At 49.1% G+C, this 21,996-nt stretch overlaps 1 protein-coding gene across 14 annotated transcripts in view; it reads right to left on the bottom strand.

Annotated features, from left to right (window-relative positions):
* Celf4 (CUGBP Elav-like family member 4) overlaps nucleotides 1-21,996 on the bottom strand; it is a 290,930-nt gene that overhangs the window by 233,319 nt on the left and 35,615 nt on the right. Inside the window, exon 2 of one of the 14 annotated variants that reach the window (XM_071602796.1) lies at nucleotides 13,011-13,522. The exons of the other annotated variants lie outside the window; for them this stretch is intronic. Within the exon in view, the coding sequence (XP_071458897.1) occupies nucleotides 13,011-13,522 (512 nt within the window). Of the gene's footprint in view, nucleotides 1-13,010; nucleotides 13,523-21,996 lie in introns of those variants that run through there. 14 annotated transcript variants of the gene reach the window in all.

Raw genomic sequence — 21,996 nt, 5'->3', positions numbered from 1 at the left:
TTCAGGATTGCTCACTGTGTCCCAGGTCTGTTGTGACGCATGTAAATCTCCCAGTCCAGTGTCAGGCCCCACATGTGTCCCTTTTATAATGCCACGGAGCAAAAGCATCCTCTGGATTGCCCGGCCCTCCCTGAGCTGCAACAGGCCATGTCCTTTCTGTGGGGGAGGAGGGTGATGGCCATGGCCCCATGGACATGTGCCTCTTCCAGGCCTAGGCAGAGAAGTGGGCAGGCTGCGCCATTCAGAACCTCAACCCACGTTTGTCTTTTGCCCTCCCTTCCCACCCCTGGCGCCGCCCCCCTGTTCTCTGGGCATTCTTTCTTCCTTCTCTCAGGCAGGCGGCTGAGCAGAAAAACAAATCAAAGTTGCCTTCATGTCTTTGAGCCCATGATGCTCCCGCGAAGCGATCCCTTGCTTCCCATTACCCACCCCAATAACTCTTGTATATGGAGTGTGAAATAATTAGCAGTGGCAAAAATAATTTAGGAAACAAGAAGAAACTAATTGTATGGGCTTGTTTGGGGAAAACACAGCCGACCAAAAAACCCACCATGTGGGGAGAGGTGAACAGACTGACCAGCTCCCTTTAGCACAAGCCTAGAGACGGGGTACCTGGAAGGACCCCTTAGGTTACCCTCTCAGGGCCCACTCCCCCATCCCTGATCCTTCAAGATGGGCTGGTCCACACTGTAGCCAAGACAGGAGCCCTCATGAGTGCAGAGTGATTTCCCAAAACATACCCACACCCCATGTCACACCATCCCAGGAAGGAAGCTGGGGAGGCAGGGACGGTCACCTGGAGCCGCTTCCTGCAGTTACCTGGGAATGGTGTCTTCCCGAGCTTGAGCTGGAGGCCGCCTGCAGGGCCCCCACACCCAGCAGGACTGGAAGCTTCCTTTTCCCTTGCCTGCCTGCCTTCGCCACTCAGACTTCCAGCCCCAACAGACGCCCACTGCATGTCAGCTCAGCGGCTTGGGCATCATTAAACACAATGCGGCTTCCCTGGAAGGAGGGCAGGCATCCGCGCCTCGCACTATATGGCTCTTCTAACTTTGGAAAGTTCGTTTCTCCTTGGGCACTTTTCAACCTCCTAAGCACCCTCTCATCCTCCACATCATTTGCTCCTCACTTTTCAGCAGGTGGGGGTCGAGTGACCTTCTTTTCATGTGACAGATGAAAAGAAATGAAGGATCTACCACTTTCCTGTGAATGAGGGGCTGGGGAGAGAAAATAATTGGACTAAAGTAACAGCAAGAGTATGGCTCAGGGGTGACCTAAGGTTGACTCCCTGTTCTCTGCTGCTTTTGGCCTTCTTTACCCTGCTGGACAATGGGCCTGATTTGTTCAGGCATGCACCAGGAATCCAGGTTGACCACAGTGGTCTCTGCTCCTCTCAGACACTGCCCAAGTTCCCCCAAGACTCCAGCTCATCTGAGTGCCAAGTTCAGGGTTGGGAGGAGGCCTTTGTGCTCTGGCCTGGCCTTGGCTAACCCTCACAGTTACAATGCCCTTTTCCTTAGATGCGGAGCATTTATATTTGTCTAGAACTGATGTACGAGGCTGTTTGTCAGGACAAAAATCCACCTGGCTCCCTGTGAGTGCCTGTCTGCTATCTCCTCACCCATCTTCTCTTGTCTGGGTCATTACAATCACCTCCTGATTTGTCCCCTGGCCTCTAGCATCTCAGTCTCGGGCCAGAGTGATTGTCCTAAGGCCAGGTTCTGAGCTGCCACTTCCTTGCTTTGAAACCTTCTGTGATTTCCTGTTTCTTCTACAATCAGTACATGCTTCTTAGGCTTGTCTCTGTGTCATTGTTCTCTGTCATACCTCTTAGTCAAATTTCAGTGTTCAAGGGATCACTTTAAATCTTGGCTCCTCAGCAAGAAGACTGTGAGAGCCTGCCTGGGTTTATACCCGGCGTCTCTCCCTTGCTTGGCTGTTTTCACCAGGAAGCAGTGACTCCCATATGGCCTTTAAGCACCATGGCTTGGCCGGTGCTTATCTCAGACACACCACTGCCTACTGAGCATTGTGCTACAGGGCTCAGGGCCACTTGCAGTCAATCTATGCAAAGGTGTGCTTATTATTTTGTGCACACCTGCCCATCTTCCTGGGGTCCACCATGGATATTGGCATCCCCAAGCCAGATACCCAGGTGATCCACATCTCTCCTCCTCCTTCCTTACCTGCTTCATAGCCATCTCCAAAGTGGATTCTTCCTCTCCACCCTGCCTCTGTCCCTGACTCTGCCCAAGTCTGTGTCTTGCCATCACTCTCCAAGTTTGTCCCTCCTGCAGGTCTGGAGAGCTGCCACCTCTCCACGTCCCCAGTGTTCCCAGCCAGGCCCCAATCTGGGCCTCTCCTTCTTTCTCCTGATTTTGTTGAAATCTGGTGCTGAGTTACCATGGCTGCTTCAAGGCCCCTTGCTGGTCAGCCTGACATGGGAACCAGTGAAGGGTCTGGCTGGTAAGCATGAGGGGATGTATATATCTACACCATCAGCTTGGACTCAGCACATGGAATGAGCATGGGGAGAACGTCTGGAGACAGGAGTGAGTCCCCAAGGACAGGCCCCTCTGGGCCCATTTGCTGCGCTAATTGCCTTACAAACTTCCACAGCAGATGTCTAGGGCTTGAGCTGTGGTCTCTTCACACCCTCAGCAGCTGAGGTCTTCTGCAGGGTGGGGGTCAGGTGGAGGGCTAGGGAGATGAGTGTGGAGTGGCACCCACTGCCTGCTGGGCTGATGGATGATAGGGAGGACATGCTTGTTCTGCAGGCTGACTAATGCCACAGGTACAGCTGCAGCGGACATGAGCCAGCTGCTCCCATCACTTTTTTGTGTGTGCTGTTCAAGGTCATACTGTGAGCTCAAGTGGTCTGGTGGACTTGGGGTTGGGAGTACCCCCTTCCACTGCCATTGGCTGGTGCCCTTAGCTAACCATCTCTTCCTCGTAGGAGTGGGAACTAGAGAGGATCTTTCCTTCTGAGTCAAGGCAGCTTAACTGTGTACATGCCGACATGAGATTTAGAGTCTCTGTTTATGGAGAGAAGGTGACCCCTGCCTTTTATAGTTCTCTTGTCCCTAGGGTCACCTCCATTGGTTCTAACCTATTCTTCTGCCTCCTAGAATTTGTGCTTACACTCTTTCCCTGATGGACTCCCCACCTGGGAGTCCTGTCTGGGCTGCTCTGAGATCGTGGCAGTCTCCCACCAGTGAAACTCAGGGTTCAGGATCAAAATGAGCTTCAGTTTGTCTTTCCTCAACTTACTTACACAAATTTAATTCATCAGAAGAATGTTATCAATCTTATGTCACCCTTCCAATTAAAAATTACCCAAATCCACAACCACTTGTTTGTAGTAGAATCTAGAAGATACTGCTTTCATATGGAATGAATATTTAGAATATTTACATGTTTTGAGTTCTTCAAAAAGCACCATGAAACTGGGACATCCAGGTACTGGGTGCTCTGGCCACAAAGGAGAGCCATGTGTGGTGTGGTAGAAAAATCCAGGAATTGGCACCCGAGTTCCTGACACCTTTCAGTTGTTATACCCAAGACCTGATCTATCTGAACCTTGGTTTTGTCAACTATAGAAATGGAATAAAATGTATCAGACAACGTAACTCCTAGGATTAGTAAGAGCACATGTAATACACAACTGTCACTCAATAAGTGTTATGCCGAATCAAGTCGGAGAACTTGAGGCAGATCAGTTAGATCAGAAATTTATAAATAACAAAGGTATCCGCCATGTGATCCAGCAATTCCACTCCTAGGTATACGTCCCAAAGAATTGAAGATGGGTATTCAAATACTAGTATATGCACATTCACAGCAACACTGTACACGACATACCATAGCCCCAGAGAGGAAACAACCCATGTTTTCATCAGCAGATAATGGATAAATGAAATGTGGTATTTGTACAATTGGCATGGGTTATAATATGAATGGACAATATTATATTCAGTGAAAGAAGCCAGACACCAAAGGTCACATACTATATGAAACACCCAGAATAGGTAACTCTATAGAGACAGGAAGAAGTTTAGAGGTTGCCAGTGATGTGAGGAGGAGGGGATGGGAGTAATGAACTGCTTACTGCATATTAGGGTTTCCTTTTGGGGTGATGAAAACGTCTTGGAGCTTAAAGGAGGTGATTGTTGCACAACCTGGAGACTGTACTAAATGCCATGGAACACTTTAAAATTGTTAATGGTTAAAAACCAAAAGAGAAAGTAAAGAAAAGAAAGCATCAGGAGAAATGAACTCACTAAAGAGCAAAAGCATTACTTCCCCCTCCCCATTTAAGCTGGAATATTCCATCCCAGGATTCTTGGTACATAGTTCCTTAGGGTGTCCCACTCATGTCCTTGCCCCAACCCAATGAACATTATTTGGGCCTAGCTGGCCACACTGCTACAGAGACACTAACCTTCTTTTTCTGAAGCTGATACTGGCCCACTGTCCAGATTTGGTTCTTTGGCACTTAGGCGCCTCAGCTCTGGGCTCTCTTGTTCCTCCAGGCTTCCTTGGTAACCTCAGAAGTCCTCCCTTGGCCACAGAAGCATCCCTCACTCCCTGGATTGAGCCATCATGCCTAGCCATCATCATGCTCTCTACTCCACCAGGACCTTCTGAAGCCCCATCATGAGTTGGTGCTAATGGCCAGCCCCATCCTTGCAGAATGATTTTATTTGCCCTTGTCTATGGCCTTTCTACACATGTGGTACTCTGAGGGGGTAGACTTCACATTGCCAAAGTCCCTCCCTGTGCCTGGCACAACAGTAAAGTCTCCTCCTAGGTGTCTGTTTTCCCTTTGGGCTCTTAGGAAACATTGCACTCTTTTGCCAGGTGTCCTCACCTGGCCTGCACACATGGGGTGCTCTCCATCATATCATAGAGACATTGCAGAAGACACCTCAACAGGCAGAGAAAATCCAGGGGCTGTGCCTGAGGAGACAGGGAGTGACCTGCTGGAGTGGGCTTTGCCTTGCCAGTCATTCTCAGCTTTCTAGTTCCTTCTGTCACTCCTGGAGATACCTGTGCAGACTCTAGGCCTTTGCCCACTTGGGGGTGGGGGCCAGGTCTGCTCTATAATTATGTGTTGAATGAGTGAACAACGAGTAGATAATGGCATGAGAGCCTCTATCAGGATGGTTACCCACCTGAAATCCCTGTTGTTTGAAGAGAAACCTGGTCACTTTCCAATAGGCCTGCATCAGCTGCATGCTGCAGGCATGGTGCTAGGCTGGCCCCACTGTCCATTGCCTGGGATAGTATGTGAACCTTGACTCAACACTTGTCGGGCACAACAAGCTCCCAGGGGTGAGGCTTGGGTCTCCCCACCTCCTTGCACCCCATATCCCATTAATGTCAACTCAAAGGCCTTTGAACCCCATACTCTCCTCCTCCTCACACTACTCACCCTTGCTTTTCCAGGATCAGCCTGTGATCCCCTTGATCTAACACACTCTCTCACTGTTACTTGACTACACAGGTGTGAGTCTCCTCCAGCTGTGAGCTCCAGAGGGCAGGAGCACAGGTTTACCTGCCTCTGCATGTACTACAGCACTGACATTCGATAAGCAGCTCAGGTGCTAAGAAAGGACACTGGCCTGTGAGATATGTTGCTGGGTTAGTCTTTCCTTCCCAGCCCGCTGCCCCCTCCCTCCCTCCTTCCTTCCCTCCCTTCCTTCCTTCCTTTTTTCCCTCCCTCCTTCCTTTTTAAACCTGGAGAGAATACAACTTCAGCATCTCCACCCACTTTATAAATACTTTGACAAATGGTTTCTCTCCTGCCATGCTTACCCTAAGCAGGGGCATCTGTCATGTTGGAGGGCGACTGTTTACAGCCCTCCTGACCTTTAATGCAGAGTCAGCGGCTGGGGGTTAGGGTGGAGGAGGGGGCAGCCAGGCTGACTGCAGTTTATCAGGTCCAGAATTAAAAAAAAAAAAAAGAAAGAAAGGAAGAAAAAAAAAGGCAGAAAAAAATCCTACACAACTCACAGAGTAATTGCCATCTCCTTGGTAACAGAGCAGCATTCTGGGCCCGTGCTCCACCATCCTCCCAGGGCTGGGAAGGCCAGGAATGGGCGGTGTGTGTGTGTGTGTGTGTGTGTGTGTGTGTTCCTGTGGCATTTGGAAGAGGATCTGTTTTTGAGTCACCCCTCAGCCACCTTTCTGACTTTCTATTAGTTTCTCCGTTGCAGTTTATAATGTCCCATGGAATAGCTTAGGCTGGGAGAGCCAGGCATCTCTGTGGTAAGCATTGGTAGAGCGCTGCCAGTGAGCCCCCTCCAAGACGATTTCCCAGCCAAGCGCCCTCTCAAAGCTCCTTTTGTTAAAATTACTAAACCATCACCCTTGCCCCCTCTTTCTTCCTCCTTTTCTCCGCTTCCTCTTCTTTCTTCTTCCCTTCCCTATCTTTTTTTCTCTTTCTTTTCCTCCTTTTGATTCTCTTCTTCTTCCTCTTCCTCCCTTCCTTTTTCTTTCTCCTGGTCTTCTTCTCCCTATCCACCTCCTCTTCCTGCTCTTTTTCTTCCTTTGACTTTCCTCCCCTTCTTCTCTGCCTTTGTCTCCTCATGGAGTGGCCCTTCTCCCTGGCTGCTCAGCAGGAGGTGCCAACCTCTGGTCCTTGGTGTGTACTTGTGGGAGTGGAGAACTGAGGGGATGGGCATTCCAAGGAGGAGGGGTGCTTAAGGCCAGAAAAGGGTGGTGGGATCTCACTGGTACGGGAAGCCCGGTGAAAATGGGAAAAGGGCCTTTCCCAGATGCCCAGGAGAAGCAAAGAAGCTTCCACCTTTCCTGATGCCCACTAATAACCTTGGAGTCCAGCAGTGGAAGCCGGGAGTAGAGCAATGGCTCTTCCTTCCTCATCTTAAGATCAATCTCTTCATCTCCCAAGGACAAGCTGTGGTCTCTCTTCCTCCTGGAAGCTTTTTCTGGCTGAGCTGTCTAGAATGTCACCTGCCATCTGCTAGGCCCTCTTCTTCAGTATGCCTGTCATCCTGGAGTTAGGGTGGCCTATAGGTCACCCCCAAGTGACCTCAGAATAGGAGTGAACCTCATTCTATGGGCTTCTCTGTGATCAGAAGGTGTTCAGCAAATGTGTGTCCATGGATATACAGCAATGTGGGTTTCTTCCAGTTTGAAATCTATTTCCCAAAGACAAAGGTTTGGAGAACCACTGGGTGGGGCAGAGACCATTGTTACTTGAAGGATTTGATATCCTCCATTCTTACACTCACTCCAGGCCCTCCTTAATCAAGACCAACTTTTTTTTTCCAGTTTTATTTGCTGGGCTTCAGATAAGCCCATTTTCCTAGTGTTCCTGAAATATACTCTGCTCATTCCCACAATGATGCCTGTGCTGACACTGATTCTGATGAGTGTCCAGCCTGCACTTTCCGGCCAAGTTCAAATGCTTCCTCCTTATTGAGCCTCCTTGAAGTGCTCATGAACCTCCCCATCCCTTGTCTTGCTATGGCATTTGCAGTCTTAATTACCTCTCCTGCATTGTCCTTGGACTGGCTCACAAATCCTAAGTTTGTGCCTTGTTCTTCATTTGGGCAATATGTGTGCATATCTCCCAACAGACATGGAAGGGATCCCCCGGGGTTATGGCTTTGCAAACATAAGAGATGCTTGGGGCAAGTCCCTAGAAAGATGGTGATAGATGTCTCCAGTTTGAAGCATCCTCTGGTAACTCTTTGTGCATTTTCTCCAATGAGAACTCTTCTGCTATCTGCCCTGGTGTTCCAGGTAAGCATCTCCTTGTCTCCTTCATACCCTCACCTGAGGAATCCTTGACTAACAGCTGTCTCTTTCTCTCCTCTCTGTCTCTTAGGACCTGGGTATTTTAACAGCAGACAAAGCTTTTTGTGAAGGTAGCAACGTATCCTGGCCCAGGGCATCTGCTTGGTTGGTGGGTTAGGACTACTCCACAGTATAGCACATCACCGGCAAACATTTATTAAGCACCGACTGTATGCATAGCACCATGCTGAATGCTAATGAGAGGGGAGAGGAAATTTCTTCCCTTACTATGGTATCTGACTTCAGGGAGCTCACAGTCCTCGGGGGAGCAGTGAAGCAGACTAAGAAATAGACAGATCATATAAGGAATCAAAGGGAAGTGAAAACCACCTTGGCCACTCATGATAAAACTGACCCATTGAACTTCTGGTCCCAAGCCCAAGGAGCCCCCCCCGCCCCCGAGGTAAACAAACAGCTTAAGGAAAGCAAAGGGAATTAGAATTTTAAAATGCTTCTGGAGGTAATAAAATCTGGGGTATAAAAATGGGTTAGGAAATTTATTTTTTCAATATATGGTCCCCCCCACCCCCCGTGAAAATCCACATATCTATTCCGTTTCAGGTCGGGGCTCCTTTAAACAGTTTTATTAAAAAAATCATTTACTGTGGGCTTCTCAGTTCAACTTTAACTGGACCGGGTGGAAATTAAAAAAGGATATTTTAAAAATAAATTATATAAATTACAGCCCTAATCATAAAGGAACTTTTAAAAATGTATCCAAGCATTAAAAGAAAATCCTTTTTTTGAAAAAATGCTCCATTTCTCTGTTCCATCGCGGGAGCGTAATTTAGATACTTTTAACAAATCCTCATCCTTTGGAAGACGCGGGCTCTCCAGGCCCATTTGCCTGTGTCTTTTTCTGCGTGCTATTATTATTTGATAACTTTGGGCTTAAATCTGCATGAGAGCCAATTATCTCCCTTTGTCATCAGGCAGGCTTGCTGTTCGGCTGTGGTTTTTATAGTAGAAGGAAAGGCTTCCCGAGACTGGAGGAGGGGGATTTGCAGGTTTGGATTGTACTGCATCCTGCTTTCCCACCAATGTCTTTCCTTATTCCTTTTTTATTTATTTATTTTCGGTTGTTGTTGTTGTTTTTGATTTTTTGCTTCTCATCATTCTTTTGTGCAACAAGTTTTCCTTTCACGGTTGCCCCTTATACCTCCCCAAGCCTCTCCTTGCTGAGCATCCTCTGGTAAAAGCTTCCTGGGGATCCCATCCCATCAAAGTCTTTCTCCCTTGCCCTGTGCTTGTGCAAACTTAGCTTCTTGAACACAAACAGTAGGAAATGGGACTTCTTGGTCCACCCTCCACTAGAAACCAGAGCCAGCACACATTTCACCTTCTTCTAGCTAGCAGAACTCCAGACTCCTGGCATTCACAGTCTTCTGGGGAGATGGGTCAGACCTATATGAGGAAAGATGGTGTGGCTTGGCAATAGGTGAGGATGTTGAAAGGCCTGGTATTACCCTCCAACTGGATTGTGGGGGACACGGGGCTATGGGCCTGGGCTCCTGGTCCTTTGGTTTCTCCATCAAGAAAAGCAAAGTGCTAGGTGTGGTGGTGAAGGCCTATACTTCCAGGGGCTGAGGCAGGAGGATCATGAGTTCAAAGCCAGCCTCAGCAACTTACCAAGGCCCTAAGCAAGTTAGCAAGATCTTGTCTCTAAATAAAATATTAAAAAAGGGCTGGGTTTGTAGCTCAGTGGTTAAGCACCCCTGGGTTCAATCCCTGGTATGTCTATATAAATAAACAAACAAAGAAAGAAACAAACAAATAAATAAATGAAACAACGGATGGAAAGGCAAGATGGAGCTTTGCAGGAGGCTGGGAATGTCAGTCAGATCCTAAGAGACTGAACTGGGTAGAGAGCAAAGGGAGATGCCCAGGCAGGACATGAGAAAGCAGCATCTTGGGCTGGGTACATGGAGGCACTTGATGTGCTTTGGCTTTGGTGGAGAGAGTGAGTGAATGAATGAATGGTGAGGGGAGGAGGGAATTGAATGGAGTGGTTAGAGATGGATTGGGAGGGATGGGGGTTTTAGACCTTTCCTCTTCCAGACTGCAAACTGCCTTTCCTGGCAAAAATGTTTGTTAACTGACTTTCCATCATCCTACGCATGGACCCCAACAACCCATCCCTGCCTCATGGTAGGCCTGGCCTCCCCTCAGGCCTCCTTTCTGGCTACATGCAGGCTTGTGCACGTGTTCTTTCTTCTCCTCTCCCCGCCCCAGGACAACCCTTCTCATCATTTCCTATTGGAATTCCTTCCTGACCCCCAAGTCCAAGTGAGGTATCCTGCTGCTCCAATCTTTACTAACTTCCATCCCCAAGTGCTAGCTGACCCTTGGCTGGGGAAGACAGAACCCTCCCCCGTGGCCACAGTCTGACCCTTTTCTCCATTTGGTTGTTTCACACAAAAATATAAATGATGCTTAATAGTGGCTAGAATTAACTACCTGTGGACCAGGCAGCGTGGTCAGCACTTTATATAAGTTACGGCATTATTCCTCAAGCAGGGACTTGCCTTGGATGGATGACTCACCCAAGGCTAAATGCCATGTGTGTGGCAGGAAGCCGATTCAGAATCCAGGCAGCTCTGGATCCCCAGTCTTAACTTTTTCCATGACATTGACTGGCCATGAGGCCCTGGGTTCAGACAGGATGGTTCACCCCACCACTGCTGTGAGGCAGCCGGGGTCAGCCCTCAGCTGTGAGGCTCTCACTGTTAGGGCCCATCTCTGGAAGTAGTTTGTTCCCATTTCACCTCTTGACCAACTCCCCTCCCCGAGAAGCTGCAGTAGAAGCATGGCCCATATTCCATCTCTCTGCCAAACTGGGAAGTCCTAAGAGGCTTCCGGGACTGTGCCTTCCACTCTTGGTATCACACAATTCTCACACATGGGTACACCACATGCCCACCCCTATCCAAACACAGGGGCTGATGAGGACAGCTGCCTCTGTAGGCCTTTGCTTCCTCTTAGCCCTGGTGAGCCACGAATACGGTGGGGTCCGTCAGCCCCTCTCCTTGCCCTTATAGAAAGGCTGGTGTTGGGCTAGCAGAGTGTCCAGCTCCCCTCCCCACTCAGAGAGTGCCCAGAGGCCTGGCAGCTCTGAGCAAAGGGCCAGCGGTTTGCGTTTGGGACTGGGGTACCTTCCTGCCAGAGGGCATTTATGTTAGTTTTCAAGTGAGGGCTTCTTGAAGGTAATGGGAAATGACATGTTTTTTTGCAGGTAGGTATTTGGTAGGAAGTGATGTTGGTCCCAGCGAGGCTGCCAGGCAGCAGCAGGGCGGAGATCTCCAGGAGCTGCCTGGGGGGATTGAATTCCATCCACCTTCCCTGTCACCAACATTTTGTACAGGTGGGTCCTTCCACCATGCTCATCAGGTTTTAGCACCACAAGTCACATGTCTGGGAACTACCTCAGTTTTGGGCAAAACAAGGCAGTTGGCACCCCCTTGTCTAACACAGTTCTGTAACTGTCTCTAGTGCAGGGCCCTTCAGCATGGCTGTGGGTATCCCTCTTTCCATTTTCTTATCTCCCTCACTGTGGAAAGGGCTCATGGTGGGTATCAAGCATCACCATGGGTGACTGAGACAGCTCTGGCCTGGGCCAAAGTGTATCCAGGTGACACTTTACTCTGTGAAACCTTCTGGACTAAGCAAGCCACCTTCCTTTCTAGGGGTCCATCAAGCTTACATTGGGTTATGGCAGATCACCTGAGTTTTCCTAAAGGGTACGTGTGGACGGGTGTGTGTGAGGCCATTGCAGGAGCTGGGATAGGGACTGTTACTGGTGGTAAGTCTGTAATGGTGCAAAAGATGCAATTGGTCTGGCCCCTACACACTTTCTCCTTAAAGCACAGTCACCATGGCTGGTCACTGGGGAATGGGAGATCCTGCAAGCCAGCACCAGGCCCTCCTTGCCCCTCACCTGGCTGCCCAGCCCTTGATTCACTGCTAGCTACTCTCAGGAACCCTGTGCCTCCTAGAAAAGGCCCTTTGGGTGACTCTTCCCTGGTTTCAGAGTGCTGGATGGCAGGCAAGAGGGTGGTCAGGCAGGCAGGCACAATATTACCCCTAAGATAAATGAAGAAGAGCTCCAGCCCTTATTGGATTATAGTTTTTATTGAACTTTATAAATTCCAATTAGCAGACCCCTGGGCAATAAGCGACACGCAGCCCGTGGCGCACTTTATAGTGCAGTGATGACCCTGTTTATCCTCCCCTGAACAAGAAGTATTAATGGAGGAAATGAAGGAAAGGGGACTTGAGAATGCATAACAACAGATATTAGCGAACTGGCGATAGACAGGGTCAGGGGAGGAAACAATCTCTGGGTGAGCGCCAGAGAACGAAGGATCAGAGATTCCAAGAACCCGGGAGACTCAGAACCACAGGGAGCCTGTGCACTCCTAGCTTCCCTCTCAGGGCATGAAGCAGGGGCCAGAAAGCGCCCCACCTCCTGCCACTGCTCAGCCCTCGACATTCTTGTTGTAGCTCGGTTTTGATTTCCCAAGTGAGGAGTCCTGTTTGTACACTTCTTCCACCTTGTAGCCCAGGCCACTGGAGGCCCTGGACTCTACAGCTCAGCACTGCGGGGTAGCCCAGTGGTTCGTTAATGCTTTTGAGGGGTTCTTTGACCTTTGAAAATTTGATGAACACTGGAAAAATGCACTCCCCATTGTAGGTACAAGCACACATGCAAACACAAGCAATTTCGCCCAAAGATTCAGAGGACCATTGGATCCCTGAAAACTGGTCTTGGATCCCCCTTTCTCTAGGGCACCAAAAGCATCAGGTAAGAATCCTTATATTTGGATTGAACCCAAGCCTGTGTCCCTGTCACTTCCACCTGCAGGTTCTGAAAGCCTGTAGATGAAGGGCAGTCCCCTGGGGCATGTCAACAGCTGGCAATGTCCCTTCAGCCCCACCTGCTTCTTTTACTCTTTTCCTGGACATAGTGTCTGTGTTATCAGCTTTAAACCTTAAAAGAGCCATGACCCAGGATGGTGACTGGGGATCAGCTGTCTCCCCAAGAAGTGTGGGGGTGCTGGGCCACAGGGTGGGTGATAGCCCTGCTCTCCCACACTGAAATCCTCCTGGGAGAGAGAAGCATGCTCAAGGATGGTGTGCCCTCTTCATTTTGTCTGGCTTTGTTTGTACCCTCCTCCCTCTGCTGTGGGTCATCTTTCTTGGAGGCTTTGGTGGAAGATTAAAAAGAGAAAAAAAAAAAAATTCCTCCTATCAGCATTTTGCCATTGTAGGGAAGCAGTAACACAGAGGTACCCGAGAAGGCTTTTGTAGTTTGAACAGGATGAAAAATGCTTCAGGTGTTCCTCAGTCTGCAGCAGTATGTAAATAAGATGCTGAGATCTGTGGGCAGCTGAGGTCAAGTCTGCCTGGCCGGACCAGTCAGGAGTCACTGAGGAGCCACCAGTTAGCAGCACCGCCTCAGTGGCCCTGGACTTGCTTTGCCTGTGACCTTCGTAGCTCACCCAGACTTTTCTTGCAGCAGATAGCAGTGTGGATGTGTACAAACTCTGAGGGCCAGAACGACCCACCCACAGCTTTCCTGACTCCTGTCCTCTAGAGGGAGAGTCAGCCTGGGGACCTGAGCAGGAAGAGGGGCCTGAGAGAGCAAGGCAGGTTCCTGAGCTGGCAGACTGTTGGCAGACAAGGTGTTTCTTGTTAAGACCTAGGAGAAATGGAGGGAGAAGGTCTCTGTGGTCACTCAGGCAGCAGGACATCCCTGTTAGCCCTTGAGAAAGATTCCAGTTTTCTGCATACTTGAGGTCCCCAAGGAAGGAGTGAGGCGTGTAGATTAGAGAGACCATTCCTCATATTGCCAGGCCTCTATTCTCTCACCCTATGTTCTGGGGACCTAAATTGGCTGAGCTAGACTCCAGAGGGATAGGCACCAGTTTTCCCTGGCCCCAGCTCCCCTGTTCACATCCCAGGCTCTTGGACATGGCCCAGAACTGCAGGGACCACATGGGGGCTATGTGCTTCCAACACTTTACAGAGCACATTCAAAGTGAGCTGAGGGTTAAGTAGGGAGTGGCTTTTCATCCCTATTTTATGGGTGTAGCAAGGAAGACCCAGAGAGGGGTTATCTTGGTCAGACTTTGTCATAGCTGAGCCATTAAGAGCAGGTTTTGGAGCTGGGCTCTCTGATCTAGGAGGCCCCTGGGTTATTGGTTGACCCGGCTGGTAGTGGGTCACAGATTCATAAGTGACTGGTAAAGAAAGTTGTCTTTTCCCTTCTGCATAATTGAAACAAGCTGGGTGTGGGCAGGTGATTGGGTAGAGGGATAACAGGACCTTGCAACAGAGCTAGGAGCCTGCAAGCCATCAGTGCCCTCTGTTCAGCCCTATCCATCCTGGATGATTCCTTGAAACTAAACAGCCCATTTCAAGAAAACCCTGGGTCTGCTAGTGTCTGGCAGAGACTTTAGTGTAGGTCCTAAGACTTTCTGGAGATAATCCCTTCCCACCCAGAGGGAATGGTCTCATGATGTCATGCATTTCTTGGCCGTCACTCTGTCCTCATAATCCTGCCATGTCCATAAAGATGTCCCATCCATGATTTCAGTGAGAAGAGAGTGAGTGCCAGAGCTGCCCACGGAGACCCTCTGCACTGCCAAGGTCCTCCCGACCTCTCGGCATGGGGAGGAGTCCTTGGATCCTGTGAAACAGATGAGCAGAAAGCCTCTGTGGGGAGAGAGAAAGAGTGTATCTGGGAGGCATGGAGCCTCCTCCTTGCCACTAACCAGTTGAATGACTGTGGCCCTGTCACTCCATTCTCTGGACCTCCTTTCCTGTGCAGCAAAGAGAAAGAGTTGGTGTGGCTGATCTCCAAGGTTCGTGCTGAGTCTAAAACGTGCAGATTCCCTTCTCTGATGTTTCAGGCACGAACACAAATTAGCACGTATGGAGAGCTGTTGCAAGTCATAATGCGCCCCCAACCCCCGCCCATGCACCCACACTCTTTTCTCTCCTCGTGCCCCCTGTAATAGATCATACAGGATAGATTACATTAATTTTCTATAAACTATATCAACTTGAGTGACATGTCCTTAAGGGTTGGCTGATTGATATCTACAATGCGGTCTTATAATCTAAAATCATATTAATATTAATATTAAAGATTTTCTGTCCTTTACGCGCACCATTAAATCTGGAGTATAAGGTGAAATTGACAACATACATTTTGACAGCTTATCTATAATAAATATGCAAATCTTGATGCCCACATGTCATCACAGATGCACTGCGGCTCTCTGAAGATCACAGCGTGCCTGTCTCCCGTGTGACATTTTCAGCGGAGGATCAGAGCAGCCGTCTGGGCGGTAGGAGCAGTGCTGGGTGAACCTTTGCTGGCGGTGACCCTGGCCTCTCCCGTCTGCCTGTGAAAGCCTGTCCTTCATCCTGCCAAGCAGGCAGCAGGGCTTGAGGAGTGACAGCTATAGAGAGCAGGGGACAGCATTGCATGCACCCTCTGGGGTAGGGATAGGGAATCCAGCTTCCCTCTTCATTTCTCTTAAGTCTCAGAGGAACTTTTGTTGTCTCCTGCATCCCACCCGGTTATGACACGTTATCATCACTCAGCACCCAGCGAGTTTAAAGAGTTAGGAGCTCCTGCTCATAACCTCCCATAGCATGTTATGCATCTGTAAGAAAAGAAGAGAAATGGTGCTTCCTTCCTAGTAGTCAGTCCAGGACTGAGTGAGATAATGGGAACCAGGTGCCCAGGACACACAGCAATGCCTCAGGAAAGGGCACCTCTTCAATTATTTTCTAAATAAGTCCCACTGCCTCCTGACCCATGCAACATGCCATACTTCTTCTTGTCCCCATATTCCCCACCCCCACCCCACCATCCAACAAAATCTACAGCTGGCACAGTGACCACTGTGGAGTCTTCTATCTTCTGACCTGTGAGCTACAGATGCCAAGGACCATGCATCTCCCTCTGGCCCCAGCCTCAGCCTCAGCCTAGGACCCATTTGGAGCTCAGAGAGAAGATGAACTGAGATTGGGACTAGGAATTGAGCTTAAGGGGAAATTTTAGTCACCTTTCCATGAGATCCTGCCAGGTCTGACTGATAAGGGGTGTGTGTGTGTGTGTGTGTGTGTGTGTGTGTGTGTCCATGTGTGTTGGATGGGGGCAAACTGATCTGTGAAATGTCTCCTCCTCCTCACATTAACAGGGAGGTGGAGAGAAGAGCTGAGAGAGGGAGTAGAGGAGTTGTCAATAGGTGCAGGGTTGTTGGTCTGAGATGAGCTCCACGCCATTGAGGTGGTACCCCCTCATACCTGCTAACAGGGTAGCAGAACCACTAGAGAGCCTGGGTCTGCATCTTTGATCACTGGCTTTTTCCTGTCCACGTTGAGCCCATCCTGTGGGACAACATCCAGTCTCCCAAGTGTCCCCGTCAGTTTGCTCTGGCTCACATTTCTGGCATTGTATTCTCCCCGCCCTAACTACCTGCCTCCATGAAACCACCCCATATCCGACCAGACACATGAATGCTCCTGTCTCTGAATGCTGCAGAATTTCCAGAGTGAAGAACCACAAGAGGAGGCCGTCACACCTTCTCTCCTTGTTCTGTAATTGGTTAGCAGAGGACAGGTTTGCTATCCACAACTAGACTGAGAGGTTGGGAGTAGACACTGTTCCACCTCCTCTTTCTGTTTCCCTCAGGACTCACCATGTGGCTGGGAAGTGTTCAGATGGGCTTGGTTTGCAGTGTTCAGGAGTCTATATTGAATGAGGAAAAGATGGGGGAACCACACATTTTGGGAGAAGTCTTAAGAGGTTGTCATTGGGCATTTCTCTCAAGGTGAGGGCTTACATGAATCCAGTCTCATGCTCCTCCAAGTCTTTTTTGGGACCAGGAATAGGGCTTAGAGAGATCCCAAATGTTCTTTTGGGACATCAAGAAATCTATTCACAATTCCCAATCTCCTTAGCAAGGGTGTTCAGGGTGCTATAGGGAGAAGCACCACTCCTTACCACTGGATGATTGCCATATGTTCCCAGTCCTGGGCTGTCCCCAGCTGTGGGATCCGAGTCTTGCATTAGCAGTCCTGATCAATAAGAAGTTTAGATACTCAGGCTTGCCAGGGGAGGACCAGTGATGGGCAAGCAGGCCACAGGTGCCTGTGCAGGCTTGGTGCTGGGAAATTCAAGCCCACCATGGGATGCTCATCAGCTGAGCGCTACAGCTCAGACTGTGAGCAGAGTGGGCCCAGGGAGGGGTCCAGATCAGAGGACTACAGAAAGGAGCCCCGATGACACAGCTTTTTTGGCTTCTCAGCCCTTGATCTTACACATTCTCAAGTTACCAGCCCCGTTTGGTCCTTTGTCTCAGCGTGAAACTTGAGTCTCTACACTGTCTTTAAAAAATAACCACAGATTATCTATAATTAGTCAGTCAACAGAGGGGAAGATGGAAGGAGTGGTGGAGGGGAAAGGGCATGTGGCTTCTGACAATTTATGCCAGTTAACTGAGCATTCCAAATATCTGCCCTAGGTATGTTACTGCCATTCGTTTGTGCAGCCTCTGTTTCTCAGATTGTTCTGCTGAGGAACCAGTTTCCCTGGCTGCCTGGGTGCTGTCAACACAACCTGGAGAAAGACACCTTGCCCTGCACTGGTGGGGTCTGTCTTCTGGGGCTATTAAGGAGGTTAAATGAGATAATATTTGATTATCACCTGGCACTGTTCCCAGCATCAGGCCATACCTCCCTCAATGTTAGTTTCTTTCCCTGACTTCAATGAGTCATATCCGGTTGGAGGGAAAGGCCATTTAAAACTGGACTAGATAATAACTTGGGGGAGAGATGGTAAGGTGGCCCAGGCTGCAGGGTGCCAGTGGTAATAGTGTTGCGGTGTGTGTGTGTGTGTGTGTGTGTGTGTGTGTATGTGTGGGTGACAAGGTGGGTGAGAAGGAAAATGGCCGATTGCAGAGAGCTTCAAATGCCAACCTCAGGAATAAGAATTCCAGGGTCTTTAAAACCCCTTTCTCTTCCCCCCTCCTCAATCATCTCTTGCCTTCCTTCCCCGCCCCTTTGCCTCCTCCTCATTTCCCCTGCTCTTGCCCACAATTAACCCCAGGCTGTCGCGATGCTCCTGCGCTGAGGAATCTCTCTTCTCCCCGTCCCCATCGCCCCTCCTTTATTTTATTTATTTTTTTATTTGTGTTGACTTGACTTGACTTGACGCGCCCTAATCCCTGACTCAGCTCCCACTTCTTGTTAAACCAAAGGTAAATTCTGGGCCGGCGGGGCAGCCCCGAGCAGGAGCATCTGCACCGCGGAGCAGCCGCGGGAAATATTGGTATTAGTCGACCTCTGGCGCCGGCCGCCCGCGGTGAAAATAGGACGCGGGGCCAATCAATTACCGAGCCATTAAGGACGGGGAGGCGGGGAGAGAATGGGAAAAAGACTGGGCTCCCCCGCTGGGCGTCACCCAGAGCCACCGCCTTCGCCAACCCGGGTGCCGCGCTGGGTCCCACGCTCGGCTCCCCGCGTGCTCCGGCCGTGACTCGCGGCTGTTGTGGCCGTGACCTGGCCCTCGTGCTAGGGAGACCCCGGAGGCCGGGGCGGGAGCCCGGAGCCTCGCTGCCCCCGGTTGGGCGGGGGCGCTGGGGCTCTGGGCGCAGCGCATCCCGCGGCGGCTTCCCGCTCTGCTCTTTGTCTGCGCCCCCTTCCTCTCCCCAGCTTCTCGCCCTCCAGCCCTCCCTTTTCCCTCTCTCCTCCAGCCCTCCTCCTTTTTCTCTTTGTTAACCACCTCTCCCTCTCCTAGGTGCCTCTGGCTCGTCTGACCACTCTTCTGTTATTTGGTTCCTGCTTCTCCCTTCCTCCAGAACTGGCCACAGGGTGGCTCCTGATTCCCTTCCTGAGCTCTGAGGACCGATGGGACAGCACGACCCGCCTGTTAGGACGAGGGCGCGCCCCTCCCTTCAGATGTGCTGCGCTTTAACATCTGTCTCCACCAATAGGCACCCATAACAGGCCCTTATCTGGGGTTAATGTCTTCTGGATCTTTTCCATTTTTAGATCGTTTTCTTCTAACTAACTCCAGACAATAACTCTGGTAGAAGTGGGACCCCATATCCAGACTGAGGACCAGTTATGCTCATGGTAAACAGAGCCCTTGTGGGTGGGTTTCTGGGATGAGCCAAGGGGAGTGGGAGGACCTGCCTGATTGCATGGGCATAGATTTTGTGTCTGTGACTACCTTTGTGCAGAGGAGCAGAGGGGTGGGAATTTTAATGTTTCTCTTCTTCTTAGGGAGACCCTTCTGATTTCTGTGCTGACCATTCTTGGGAATGGGTAGGGAAAAACGAAGGAAGGATGATCATATTAGTAGGCTCCTTTGGTGACTGACTGAACTGATCTATGACATTCCTAAAACTTCCATAGGTCCTTGGACAAGCAAATGGGATTTGTGAATATTCAAATTCATCAGACATGGAATTCTAGGGAAGAAATGATACTATTTCATTTTAAGTAAAGGCCTTGCATTTTACAAAAAAATAAAAATAATAATAAAAATAGCATCTAAAAAATCCCTTGTTCACAGTCTCCTAGAGCATTGGTTCATGACATGTGGTCCCATCATTAGCCAGGATGGGGTGGTGGGCATCATTGGGAACCTATTAGAAATGCAAAGTCATGGGCCCTGCTTAGCCACTCAGAACTCCAGGGTGGGTCTCAGCCATCTGCATTTAACAAGAACTCAAGGGGATTTTGAGGCACACTGAAGTTTCAGCACCACTGACCTCAATTACCCCTGCAGCTCTGGGAGGTAGGTGGGGTGGAAATTATTGTATCTTCTTTTTACCTCTGGAGGACCAAGCAGCAAAGACACATCACATGGCCAGATGGTAACAGGGCCAAGGTTAGGACTATCTCCTAGTCTCAGAATACAGGAACCTTCAAGGCCATAGAGGGTACATTTTGTTTCAACTCACAAGTCACCCTTAAAGGAGAGTTAATTTGCATTAGTCTGGCTGTGAGGTTACCTATGATCTGCAGGGGCTGGAAATGTTCTGGGTTTTGAGTTTCCTCTAGCGGGACTCATAAGAGGTGGCTGCCTGGGGGTGTAGCCTGCATGAAAGCAGGACTATTCTCTAAGAATGGTATTTTCATGGAGCATAGAAGGCGACCTGTTTGCAGAGCAGGATCTTTCATACCAACTACAAGCCTCAGGCTGGCATTAGGTACTCTCAAATGCAGACTCAGGGAGGCCCCTACCTGACAAAGAGATTCCAAAGCCCAAGGAGAAAGAGGTTCCAAGGGCTTTGGGAACCTTTTTGCAGAAGTTCAGATGTCCACTGGCTCTAGTTTGAACCCTAGCTTTGCCCTTCATGGGGCTGTGGGGTATGGACAAGTCACATAATCTAATATCAAAGAGCCTGGATTTGTAGGATGCTTTCACCACAGGGATTCTCTGGGAATTTTGGGACAAGCCTCTCCAAGTATCTGGGACTCAGTATCCTTGTTGTTAAGTGAGATGTTGGGCCAGGACCCTCTCCAACAGCAACAAACTGGCTAATAATAATACGAATTTATATAAACTGAAGAGTATAACATCAGTGTAGCAGAATCCCCAACCCATTGCAGTGGTTTCCTTACTGCCTCACCCCTCTCGCAGGAAGATGGACCAAATCCACTCACAAATGGACACAATTATCAAGAAGAAAATAGCCCCACACTTTGGAGAGTTGACCCAGTCTGACCAACAGCCAAAGATACCAATGCAGTCCCCTATGTCAGCTTGGCCACTGTCAGCCCCACCTGAGTTGCTCTGGTTTCTAGTTTGAATCCAACACCAGAGAAGGATCACCAGCCCAGACTGACCCAAGTCGGTGGGGAGCTCAAGCCTTATAAAATCATTCTTCGGATGAGCTGAACCTCCAAATCTCTTTTTACCCTCCATTACCCAGAAAACGAAACTAATTAGAATCCACCATTTTCTGAGAAGTTGGGTTAATCAAGGTTTATGTGTAGTAGTTTTTCCCCCCAGAACAGTAAACTGAAGTAATGTTTCCACAAAGAATGCAGTACTTAGGGAAGCTGCTGGAATGGGAACTGATCCTCACTGAACCGGAACATCAAACCATGCTCTGAGACAAACCTGATGTTTCACTCGGTTTCAGTCCGTGGTGAGAAACAAGCAGGCTGTGGGGTAGTGGAGGAGACAGAATTTGGATTGGTTTTTCCAGATTCTGGGCTGAGGGTGGGCAACACATTTTCTGTTGTTATTTCCAGGTAGCCACCTCTGTGCATTTTCCTACTCTTTCCATGCAGGTATGTCCTCCAAGGTGGCCCCTAGGCCCTGGACTTTTGATCACTCTTCTCTGACTTTCTATAAAGTCTAAACTGCCCAATTTTGTACTTGATTCCAGACTGTCCCAAGCTGCTCCTTAAATCTTTGGTATGTCCTAGATTCCCAACTAGACTTTTAGTTCCTTTAGGCTAGGAAAACTCAAGGGTCCCAGCAGACACTTAGTAGATACTCAAGTGACAGACAGGTGGAACTACAAGAGTTCTTAAAGATTAGTTAGTCTAAACCTCAGTTGGCAGGTGAGGAAATTGAGGCCAGGGAACAAACTGGCTTATTTGAGGCCACATAGATAGCTAGTGTAAGGGAGGATCGGAAACCCAAGTCTTAGCAAATAATATTTTCTGATAATATACAATGCTAATAAGGAATTTGGGAAAACAGGAATTCCCTAAAGGAGATTTAATGGGAATTTAAATTGGTATAAACTCTTTGGAGACAAATATCACTCAAAACGTAGAATGCTTAAATCTAATGAAAATGAATTCTTCACTTATAAGAATTTATTCTGCAGGTGCAATTGGACATGTATGCAATGGATGTGCACAAGGATTTTTTTTGTGTGTGTGTGTGTATGTGTGTGGTTTGGAATAAAAAAAGGCACAAGACTAGGAATAAGTGACATGTCTATCAGTGGAGTGGGGGCCCAGCTGCATAAGTGGTGACAACCTGGACAATGGAGTACTATGCAGAACCAAATGAAATGAGGTAGTTCATTTGTATGCTGACTTGGAAAGATCCGAAAGACATTGTAAAGCTGAAAATCAAGGTGCACAGCAGCACAGAGAACATATTCCAATTTCCACAACAGAAAG

Source organism: Marmota flaviventris, chromosome 16, assembly GCF_047511675.1.
Source record: "Marmota flaviventris isolate mMarFla1 chromosome 16, mMarFla1.hap1, whole genome shotgun sequence".
Classification (NCBI taxonomy): domain Eukaryota; kingdom Metazoa; phylum Chordata; class Mammalia; order Rodentia; family Sciuridae; genus Marmota; species Marmota flaviventris.
The sequence above is the reverse complement of the archived record's forward strand: the minus strand, read 5'-3'. Positions and strand labels throughout refer to the sequence as shown.